General features: G+C 39.5%; 1 protein-coding gene across 6 annotated transcripts in view; it reads left to right on the top strand.

Annotated features, from left to right (window-relative positions):
• Positions 1-12,295, top strand: part of TP63 (tumor protein p63) — a 100,729-nt gene that overhangs the window by 11,859 nt on the left and 76,575 nt on the right. For 5 of the 6 annotated variants that reach the window (XR_003433309.1, XM_027108984.1, XM_027108975.1 and 2 more), the window contains exon 2: positions 7,810-8,064. The exons of the other annotated variant lie outside the window; for it this stretch is intronic. Coding sequence is in view for 4 of the 5 variants with exons in the window: in XM_027108984.1 (XP_026964785.1) it covers positions 7,810-8,064 (255 nt within the window). In the remaining variant the exon portion in view is untranslated. The remainder of the gene's footprint in view (positions 1-7,809; positions 8,065-12,295) is intronic. 6 annotated transcript variants of the gene reach the window in all.

Below are 12,295 nucleotides of genomic sequence, written 5' to 3'. Positions count from 1 at the left end.
TATTCATTCGTCTGTCGATGGACACTTAGGTTGCTTTCATGTCCCGGCTATAGTAAAAGTGCCACAATGAACATTGGGGTGCATGTGTTTTTTGAATTATGGTTTTCTCTGGGTATATGCCCAGTAGTGGGATTGCTGGGTCATATGGTGATTCTAGTTTTAGTCTTTTAAGGAACCTCCATACTGTTCTCCATAGTGGCTGTATCGATTTACATTCCCACCAACAGTGCAAGAGGGTTCCCTTTTCTCCACACCCTCTCCAGCATTTATTGTTTGTAGACTTTTTGATGATGGCCATTCTGACAGGTGTGAGGTGATACCTCATTGTAGTTTTGATTTGCATTTCTTTAATAATTAGTGATGTTGAGCAGCTTTTCATGTGCCTCTTGGCCATCTGTGTGTCCTCTTTGGAGAAATGTCTATTGAGGTCTTCTGCCCATTTTTTGATTTGGTTGTTTGTTTCTTTGCTGTTGAGCTGCATGAGCTGTTTATATATTTTGGAGATTAATCCTTTGTCTGTTGATTCATTTGCAAATATTTTCTCCCATTCTGAGGGTTGTCTTTTCGTCTTGTTTATGGTTTCCTTTGCTGTGCAAAAGCTTTTAAGTTTCATTAGGTCCCATTTGCTTATTTTTATTTTCATTTCCACTACTCTAGGAGGTGGGTCAAAAAAGATCTTGCCGTGATTTATGTCAAAGAGAGTTCTTCCTATGTTTTCCTCTAAGAGTTTTATAGCATCCCGTCTTACATTTAGGTCTTTAATCCATTTTGAGTTTATTTTGGTGTATGGTGTTTGGGAGTGTTGTAATTTCATTCTTTTCCATGTAGCTGTCCAGTTTCCCAGCACCAGTTATTGAAGAGGCTGTCTTTTCTCCATTGTATATCCTTGCCTCCTTTGTCATAGATTAGTTGACCATATGTGCGTGGGTTTATCTCTGGGACTGTAACTGTTACATAAATATTCCAAGCAGAAATCTGAGTGACTCCGAGTGAAGGATACTTAAGAAAGTGGGTAAATCTCAAGACAGATTGACTGGTTTCACATCTGAGAGCTCTGTCACTTACTACCCTGAGCACTTCATCTTGTGGAGCTTCAGTTTCCTCATCTGTAAAATATGTGTAAAACATGGGATAATAATTCCACTTAACTCATGAGAATTAAATGAGTAAATATGTGCAAAACACTTAAACACTCTGAGGAACGTAGTAAGACTCAGAGAGAACTTAGTGGTAGTAGCAGAGGAAGAGTGATAGTAGTAGTAGTAACAGCTAAGATTCTTCTCCCAGAGGATTAAAATATGGATGCTAAATAGGGTTCAGACTTTTTTAATCTTGATGGTCACCATTATTTTATTGAAATTGATATGTCTTCAGTTTCATATCATGGTGAGCAAAACTGCCTCCTGTGATAAAACATTAATCACATTTAATCACCTCAGTGTTTTAAGTCGTAATTTCTGATATGGTTTAGACAGATACATTATCAAAGTTATTTTTATATATTTTAAACTCACTTTAAAAACCAGCAAAGCATTATTGATGAATCTTCTAAAGTTACCGTGGTATGCTTTCCATATACATGGTAAAACCCATCACTAAAGATCTCCATTACTGTGTACTTTCTTCTCTTAGCATTACCTTGTCTGCTTAAAAAACTATTAAGACAGGGATTGTTATAGATTGAAACTTTCCTCAAACACATTTTTGACGCAACTTTAATAAATAACTCCTGGTTCACTTTAAATTAACTGAAACTCTGTATACTTTTCCCTATTATTTTGATCAAGAATTACTGAATATTAAAATTATACCTTTCTGCTAAGCCCAATGCTTCCTTGGTATGTAATGGTGAGGTCAGGTTTTCTTAGAATTGAGATGCTCTTGATTATAATTTTATTTATTTGTCATTATTACTAAAAGGGAGTACTTAATGAAATCATAGAATTTAAAGTTTAGTTTTCCTTAATTGAGCTCTACACAGTGTAATTTAGCTAAATTTGGATTGAGTTCTAGCTTCTCTACGTTTCACACTTCCTAGCTTTTCAAGTACTGTGGCTAATATTTGTTGACACTCTTGTCTACCTGATTAGCCAACTTTGTATTTATTTGTCTCGCCTGCCCTTGTCAGCCTTGGCTGGCGCTTTTAGGGAGCTCTCTCCTAAGTTATGGAATCTTGGACCTCAGAGGAATCTTGACACTTTGTGTCAGAGCATAACACATTCTAGTAAACTCTTTGCAGGCTGTCTTTCTAGGTTGTGGGTTTTAATGCTTTATTTTTACATTTTGTTCATTATAAGGTATGAGTATATGTTACCTCCACTCACTTTCTAGGATCATTTGGAAGACAAAAGAAGTGAACTATTTTATATCTAACAAAACCTGGTTTTGAGAAAAACGTGATGCTGAATACATTCTTAAGGTGAAAAGATGGTGCTTTAATTTAACATTAGAATCCAAATATCTTCTTGACCTCAAATGGAGCCCATTCAATCAATTGTGTTTAATTCTAGCATAAAACAAACCATCATTCTTTGAGGTGAGGCAGGTGGTAGAAGACTAAAAAATGACAAGCATTTCTCCCTCAGGCAGTGCTTGTTTAAAAGTCACTATTCTGCCAATATTTGGGGATAAAAATGTAGTACTGTCTGCTGGAGCATAATCCAATGGATGCTTTGCAAAGCCAGGGTCATGAAGAAAGCTGTTTTCTTTTCCCAGGAGGGGCTTTAGAGCGTTCAGAAAGCTCTTCCATGAAGCCTGAGGTGAAAGGTTATATTAGCTGAGGAAACTATATATGCTGCCTGAAATAATTTGAATTTGTAGGTTTGGTCTGGCAAATCTGTATGAAGAAAAAAAAACCAAAAAAAAAACAGTTATCTCATTTTTTTGAAAGCAATCTCATGGCATTATTTTTACATAGTATTGTAGATGAGAATGGTCATCCCTAGAAAAATGTTAGAACTGGTGCACCATTTACGTTTGATCATCAGATTCAATCTCCTCAATGTTATACAGATTTTACTTTATAGCAAACTAAGGTCCAGGTTGTTTAAGTACGTTGCCCAGGGGTAGATGGCAAATTAGTGGCAGTGTTGGGCCTTAAACCCCATGTTACCCAAGTCTAAGTTCAGAGTTCTTCTGCATTACTAGAATCCATTCACGAATCAAAGGAGCACTGAATAATGTTTAATTCCCTAGCCTCCTCTAACAGTCAGTCAAGGATTATAAATATAATTTTCTTCAAATGAAATTTGGGCAAGTTATTGTTTCCTGTGACAAGGATCCATTTGAATTGAGGTAAATAAATTGATTATATGTTTCCAAAGTAACCTCTCCTATGCCTGATGGGGTCTGCATTCCCATTTTTTATTAATCTCTTGCCATATATTATTGACTATCGTTGCCATAAATTAGCTAACAGATAGTAATATCTAAGAAAGACGAGAAAAAGAACTTATAAAATTTCTCTTACACAGATACATTGGAGGAGAGAGATTTTCAGAAATGCAAATTATATCTATGTTCCTGTTTCATTGCACTGGTCATATGACTTGATTGGAATTCTTTTTTGATGTTAAATTATTTTACAGGAAAGTAATTACAGAGTCAACTTTAAGTAGGTATAAACCCAGGTTTATATTCAATATTAATTCAATATTGTTTTGTTTACAGTGATATATACTGATATACATTATTGCTGAGCTGATGAGAAGAAAATTCAGGCCCACAATATATTCAGAATTTAAGGTCATTTAACAATGTAACCCAGGAAGGAAAAATAAAATGAAACTAAAGGAACTGCATTTATATAGTACGCTTTTAAAACAACGACCAGTCAGGAGAAATCCCTATTCTTTACTGCCATTTTAATACTAATCATCAAAACTGAAGAAATAAATCTAGTCTGTAGATGACTATGGGTATGCGAAAGAACTTACGGGAGCAGAAAAACAAACAACAAGGAAACCCTCTTTCTATGTTTGGGAATGGTAGTTATACTTGCTCTTTCCTAATGGTGAAAGCAGGCAGTTTGAGATTCAGCCCCTGGTATCCCTACACTTACCATACCAGCTCCATGTTTTAGAACACCCCCCAGAGTGTTCTGTGATTACCCGGAGTATATGAAGTTTCTGTGACCAAGGTGTGTTTTATCCCTTCTGTGGGCAGATCAGCTAGTTTGTGATGAAGTTGAGTACATTTCAACTACAGATGTTGGTAATTTTCTAGGATCCAGGCAGTGTCTTCTATTTCAAAGTTATTTTGTAGGAAATGAAGCATCTGTTCGAATTCAAAGGAAATCCACTGTTTTACTTTATCAGGCTTTTAATAGATATCAGGCAAATCATGTTCATTTTCACCTTTTATATGTTGTGGAGGAAAGACTGTCTCCTCTTTCAGACATGATAGGGTAGATACACAACACTGTTCATTCATTCACTGAGTCCCTATAGAGTATGTTAAGGTTATTCGAACATCAAGATACCTTATTGTTGGAAAGGGACAATCTACTTCCTATTACATTTCAAATGTTCTAATAGCTTTTGTTGCATAAGAAACACATGAGACACAGAGGACCCCACAGAGTTCTTCTCAGGGCACTTTTTGGTACTCATACGAGTGTCATGTTTTAACTTTGGAGGCTATTTTACTTGTCGTCATAAATATGCATCTCATTAGCATCCCAGCAAAACACAAATTTCTCCCTTCTCTGTTTATGGAACTACTGAAGTAAACAAAGGGTACAGGTACTGCTTCCTTCATCCCGCCAGCTTCACTTTGGTGGAAAAGAAGAAATAAATATTATTCACATTAACCTGGCACAGAGCTAGCTTCATAGGCTGCAAAGTTCGCAGTCATGAAAGGGCCCTGTGCTTTGTTTAATGTTCTGCTGCCGCCCTTATGAAACTCTTAATAATTTATGAACAAGAGGCCCTGTGTTTTCATTTTGCGATGGGCGCTGTGAATTATTTTGCTGGTCCTACCTACCTAACACTTGTTCTTCTTGGCTATGCTGGTCTGCCCTCTGCCTCTAATTGTACTTTGTCAACACGTCCACTGTCTTCAAATCAAAGAAATAAGCAAATAAGAAACTTTTTTGGTCGTTGTCCACTAAATGCTTTTAAAATTAACTTCAAATGTACGAATTCCTATGGCAGGTTTATGATATAAATTTTTAATAAGGCCATGGAAAGTCTGCAAGAAGATTTCTAATCATACAATTCTTACTTTGGTGGGTTTGTTGCTGTGTGTTTCAGGCTAGTTAATTCAAAGTTAGTGTTGTTTTTATGCTTTTTTTTTTTTTTTTAAAGACAATTGAGTATACTACTTAGCTTTTGCTTCTTTAAAGTAAAATTTGAGGAAAGCTTAAAATGAAATATGTTTTCCCATTTTTATCTTGAATAGTCAGCAGCTCTTTGCCCAAACCTGAGAAATCTAGTTTTACATTATATAAATTGAGGCGTCAGCCCTGGAAGCAAATCCTATTGGGAAGAAAATATTTCAGCCGAACTTTTTTGGGATTAAAAATTATGGCATGTAAAAGCATAGCCATCAACACCTATTAATGGCTTGAAATACAGTTTCTGCTTCTTTGGTGCCACCCCGTATGTTCAGTCTCACTGCTGTCCCAGGGACGCCGTCTTTGTACCCCTGAGGTAAATGGAGTTTCCATTTCTCTTATGTCCTTCGAGCAGCACTGAGTGTTTACTCACTGGCTTTTAAAGCTGGGTCCCCAAACTTTTCTCTTTACATTTATTGGAAAAAAAAATTCAAAGGGCCATGTTTCTTTGTTCTCCTCCAAGCGCACAATTAGCTGAAGTTCCATTCTGTGTAGCTAGAAGGAGGAGGAAAGGGTTGGCCCAACAGGCTTTTTACTGCCTGTGAGAAAGTGCCTGGCGAATTTCTTTGTCCCCTTTGTCAGGGGCGGCTGCCTCCCTAATTGTACTGCTCTAGGGAAGCACGTGCCTCTGGGAGCATTATCTGATTCCTACAGGACGCTCAGGAGTGCTTTGTATACTGACCCTTAACTTGAACACAAATAATAATTTCAATCCCCTTTCTAGGCTGTTGCCGCAGGCTTGGACACCTAAGAGCTTTCATTCAGCCAGGGGTGTGGACGCCTTCGTCCGGGCCTCAGGTTTTAGTTTTGTCTCTCACAGCTGTCTCACCTGCAGTTTGCCTCACCTGTCAAGAGGGGAAGCTAAAGATGGAGGACAGGCCTAGGAGCTGTGGAAGTCAGAGGGGAGAGAAGGCGAGACTAACAGCTGCTCTTGTCAGCAGGGGGATAAGTGTAAAGAGATTAATAGTTATTTGAAGAGCAAATGGGGACATGGCATTCGGCAGTGGAATGTGAATGCATACATGTAATGGAATGGGCATGCAACCGTTAACATTTAGACAGATGCTCTCTGGACTGAATGGAATGGCAGAGTCCTTTCTCCTCCCCATGTGAAATACTTAAAGTTTAGTAAAATCATTTTCTTACGCTTAAAGTTGAATTAAAATTGTTTTCAAGCATCCATTTCTTTGTGAGTTTGCTCTTCTCTGTAGTTTGACTTAATCTGGGACTCTGTTATGTTTCAGTTGAAGAGCCAGACTTCTCATTTCCTTTATAAAATATGTACCCACAGGACTGCCTTCTTTTTGCTTTTCATTTGTTTTCCTGTTGCTAACTTGAAGAAACAGTGAGGTTTCCACGTGTCAGAAGATTTCACAAAGGGAAAATGGTACACAGGCTGGTGGCCCCTTCTGGAAATGTGTCCAATTGGACTCAGGAATGACTTGAATTATTTTATCAGGCTGACAGGTGTGATGGTGTTGGCAGGGCCCTGGACTTGAAATCGCAAGATTTGGTTTCAAAATCCCTACTCTTTGCTTATTAGCCGATGCTTGAGCAAATCACTTCCCCTCTCTGATAGTAATACAGTAAAGATTTTTTGCCGATGAAATGAGAAGTTAAATCATTCTTCCCATAAACATCTTATTGAATACCTACTTGGTGCCGGTTTTCCTAGAAGAAATAAAACACCTGGCAGAGAAGCTATATGAATTAATATACTTCTGAATTATTTCAAACATAGAATCTTAATCATAACTAGATGATATTTCTCTTACACATGTTCTACTTTAGAAAATAGTAAACTGCTACAAAGAAAATGAAAAAACAGATGAAAAATTAGGCTGTTTGGATGGTCTGCTAGCATGTAACCTTTTAAAATATATAGTTGCCTCTCCCTATCCCTGCTACTCATTTCCCTCCAGTCTTCATGAACCCAGTCCCTGGGGACAAGTCGGTACCCTGAGACAGAATTTAGAATGATGACTAAAAGGAAATTTGGAGGACAACTGATTTTTCTCAGTAAACAACAATTTGATGCTTAAGTCTCCTCTAGAACATATCTATCGAGTGGTCTTTTTCATTCTGAATACCAGGACAGAAGAAGAAGAAAAAAAGAGTAGCAGTCAGTATTCATTTTAAAGAATTCATAAGCAGCTACAGAGCACTGGTACTTCTTGCCCAGTTTGCGAATGAGCACATAATCCACTTTCAAATGCTCTCGGGGAGACCGCAGTCTCCAAAGGTTGCCCGTGAAGCTGTGTGAACTGTGCAGGTCATTACAAAACATACACACACCTGGGGTTTCTCTTGGAGTTTCGAACTATGCATGACAAATCGGTCATTTTCCCTTGAGCGCGAAGTGTTGCAGACGTGACGTGGAACTCTGTAGAAGGCACTCACCAAATGATGCCTTTTTGGCAGCAAGGATCTGCAGCTTAAATGGCTAACGTGGGGGGTTTCTGGGTGTCCCGCAGCCACAGTACACGAACCTGGGGCTCCTGAACAGCATGGACCAGCAGATCCAGAACGGCTCCTCGTCCACCAGTCCCTACAACACAGACCACGCCCAGAATAGCGTCACGGCGCCCTCGCCCTACGCACAGCCCAGCTCCACCTTCGACGCCCTCTCGCCTTCGCCCGCCATCCCCTCCAACACCGACTACCCGGGCCCACACAGCTTTGATGTGTCCTTCCAGCAGTCCAGCACCGCCAAGTCCGCCACCTGGACGGTAAGAGCACCGGGCACCCATGTGTCCTTGAACCTGATCCCCAAGTACAAGGGTCTTCCCCATCACCCCTCCCCCACCCCGTCTCTCTCCCCCATCAAAGCTTAGAGCTCCATATTGAATGGTGCAAAATTTCTCCCAGTCCTCTAAGGACATTTTGGTTTGAAATATTCAACACTGACCCAGAGACAGAGAAAGTGCCATTTAGTAGGAACAGCCCTGATCTGGGAACCAAACTGCGTTCTGGCTGGCTCCTAGCAATTTCAGTTGATGCGTTCTAGCCTGCCGCACACTGTTGGGAGGTCCTTTGTGTGAAGGATTTTTTTTGGAAAAACGTAAAGCATTACGCCAATGGAAAATACCGTAATCATAGGATATGTGTTTGCAGTCTGCAGAATGTAGGCGTTACCAGTCTCATTATTTTGAAAAAATAAATGACCCAGTAAGGTGCGATTTAAAAAAAAAAAAGAATAAAATCACAAACACAGTGTAAAAAGAAATTAAGATCTCATCTATTAAGGAAGGGTTAAATTTGTGCATGTGGGTTCTATAACATGAATCATAATTTATTGATACATATATATCTATTACATGTAGAAGCAAGTTTCCCTCCCAAAATCCTCCTAAACTACACATTAGGGGCCTAAATTAGTTTCAAAGAGATTCTGATGAAAAATGTTGAAAAAAATCTTATGTATAACTTTTCTAAGAAAACATGGAAATACTTTTAAAAATTAAAAAAGCTACAAGAATGTTGATTCTATTTCAGAGTTTATTTTATTATAACATGAATAAAGCTTAAATATAAGGGAGGAAACCTATAAGACTGGTTTTAACTGGTTGATCAAAGAATGCCCAAGACCAAAGTGACACACATTTTGTCAAAGAATTTAATGTTTGCTGAGATTATAGAAATGCTTCCAAACGTCATCGTCTTGTTGAGAAGTAGCTTTCAAATTGTTTTAACAGATTTTTCCCTCTTTGGCAAATAGGTTTCTTTGGAAATCATTTCTGTTTGTATGTTACAGTATCCAGGCTTTTCTCCAGTTGTACAGTTTATAAAATAATCTGCATTAGTAACACTAAATTCCAACATAATTTCACACGCGTCCCCTCATTTTGACCTCACTTTTTTTGTGAGCTAGGTAGGGCACATTTCACAACTCCCATTTTACTAGTGAGGAAAGCTGAAAAAACATGGGGATTCGGTGGCACCCCTAAAGTTACAGAGACTTTTGTGTAGCTCGTCCTATTTCTGATTCTGCCACCCTCCTCCCACTAGATTATGTCCTTTCTTTTTCTTTTCACCATTTCACGTCAGGATGTCCCATAATTGTCTAAAAATTTATCTTAGCGCGTTTCTTCCATAGTTTGAGAAGTGGTTCTGTCATGGTTCGTATTTCAACCATAAAGTAGAAGTGTTAGCTTAAAACTTGATCTCTCTTCCATGTGCTTTTTTTAGTCAATTGTGTCATACTGTTTAGTCTCTTTTATATTAATAATTGTGGAGGTGGACACTCCAGGTGAGTAAACTTAGAGTAAACTTAAAGATATATTGGTTGATTGATCCAAGTAATGTCTTGCTGAAGAACCACTAAAATAACCATTTTATAAATGGATCACTGATGTGTTTTTGAATAGGAGTCACACCAACTGGATGTTTACAATCACTGAACTTCAAAGCTAACGGTTTTTCATCTGACATTTGCAGAGCTCTACTGTATTAAGAGTGAGCACATCTGAGGGATAATGGGCATGTTGGGGCCACTAAATGAAGAATCACTGCCCTCCTAAAATGGCTTAAGAACCTTGGGGATGGAGCATGATGGAACATCAATCTTTCTTCCTCCCCCCTCCCTCCCCACCTCCTCATACAGAAGTCTTAACACTTTTTTTCAGTTTTAGTGCAGTTCTGAACCATCTTCCATCAAATCCCCTCTCTCAGAGAGGTACACTGTCTCAAAAAAAAAAAAAACGGTTGGGGATACCTACATAAGTGGTAGGTTAAATGTAAAGAAAATGGGGCTTCCCTGGTGGTGCAGTGGTTAGGAATCCGCCTGCCAGTGCAGGGGACACGGGTTCAAGCCCTGGTCCAGGAAGATCCCATGTGCCGCAGGGCAACTAAGCCCGTGTGCCACAACTACTGAGCCTGTGCTCTAGGGCCTGCGAGCCACAACTGCTGAGCCTGTATGCCACAACTACTGAAGCCCGCGCCTAGAGCCCATTCTCCACAACAAGAGAAGCCACTGAAATGAGAAGCCCGTGCACCGCGACGAAGAGTAGCCCCCGCTTGCCACAACTAGAGAAAGCCAGCACGAAGCAACAAAGACCCAATGCAGCCAAAAATAAATAAATTAATTAATTAATTAATTAATAAAAAAAAAGTAAAGAGGGGCTTCCCTGGTGGCGCAGTGGTTGAGAATCCACCTGCCGATGCAGGGGACATGGGTTCGTGCCCCAGTCCGGGAATATCCCACATGCCGCGGAGCGGCTGGACCCGTGAGCCACGGCCGCTGAGCCTGCGCGTCCGGAGACTGTGCTCCACAACGGGAGAGGCCACAACAGTGAGAGGTCCACATATCGCAAAAAAAAAAAAAAAAAAAAAAAAGTAAAGAAAATGTTTTGTAGAGTACCCTAGTAAAATTTCCTTACATGTGACAGCAAGCAGTGGTATCAGGACCCTGAAAAAGGGGTAGGCACTGTGGTGATGAGAAAGAGCATCTCTTGAGAGCCAGAAAACCTGGATTCTCACTGTGATCATCCTCGTGACCTTAGCCAAGTTACTTCATCTTTCTAGAATTCAGTCTGTGCCTCTGATGAGGATGAATGGGGTGAAAACTACTTCTTCTTTTCCTTAAGATGAGATAGTATTATTAATCAACATAGTTTTTAGAAGAACTTAGCTTCTAATCAGTTCATTTGCCTGCCATTAATAAGTGACCTTGCTTAAGCTGGTTTGCCTTTCTTGGGTTTCTGTTCAGTTGTCTACAGTGTATGCTATAGATATTACAGAATAAAATGATTGAATTAGATGTCCATTCCATCCTACTAGCATATCACATGGTATTTATATTTTTATTCATGTTCTTTCTTGTTCGCAATTAGACTTATTTTAGGCCCAGCTACATTTCATCTAAATCCAGCACATTTGAACCCTTGTTTGAGTAACTCCTGAGATCACCTAAAAATATGTAAATTCTTAACCATGGACACCAGTGTCTTATACATAGCAGCACCTAACTCTTCGAGCCAAATTATATATCCTCACACTTATACACAGACCTCACATTTTTAAGTGTTCTCTCATGCGACTTGGAGCCTCAGAACCGAGGCTGTTACCCCGTTTTAGAAATGAGGAAACTTCGAGAAGTAAAGGTTACATGGCTGATCACCAGCCAAGGAAATAGAGGAACCCAGGCCTCCCTCCTTCCCAGTTCAAGTCTCTCCACCATCTTATCTAGACTGTCTTTCTCTTGATTGACAGAAGGCGATACAGACACTCGCAGGCCCTGTGTAGTATGGAGTGAGGCCACCTGACAAAGGACAGATTTTTTTTTTGTTTTTTTTTTTTCTTTTGCGGTTCGCGGGCCTCTCACTGTTGTGGCCTCACAGGCTCCAGATGCGCAGGCTCAGCAGCCATGGCTCACGGGCCCAGCCACTCCGCAGCACATGGGATCCTCCCGGACCGGGGCACGAACCCGCGTCCCCTGCATCGGCAGGTGGACTCTCAACCACTGCGCCACCAGGGAAGCCCCAAAGGACAGTTTTTATGCTACATTATACAACACCTATTTCTTAGGCATCTGTGCATTTTATAGAAATTTTTCAAAATAAAAACAGTATATTTTAAAAACTGCCCACAAACTGGAAGCAGCAAAAGCAGCTGTCATTAGGAAGGGTCACATGTACCTCATATTCTTCTGGTAATTCTTCAGTAAAAATTTTGTTAGTACCATTTTATCACTTGTCATCCTTTTGTGTTGTTTGCTCTTTTAATTTCTGGTTTTACTAAGAGTCACTGCCAAAATATAATTAATATATTTAAAGTATATACACATATTTCCCTTGTTTTCTCTGTTTCCAATAATGAATGTGTGTTCCCAGTTCCATAAAAATATGGTATCTATTTTAAAATTCTTCCAATGAAATAAAGTGAAGAGCAATGACATTCTTCCGTATTCTCTCTTACACACACACACACACACACACACACACACACACACACACACACACA

This window comes from Aethalodelphis obliquidens, unplaced genomic scaffold, assembly GCF_003676395.1.
Source record: "Aethalodelphis obliquidens isolate GAN/ISIS:26980383/991018 unplaced genomic scaffold, ASM367639v1 scaffold1, whole genome shotgun sequence".
NCBI classification, from domain to species: Eukaryota; Metazoa; Chordata; class Mammalia; order Artiodactyla; family Delphinidae; genus Aethalodelphis; species Aethalodelphis obliquidens.
Note: the sequence above shows the minus strand (reverse complement) of the source record. Positions and strands in the feature narration are given on the sequence as shown.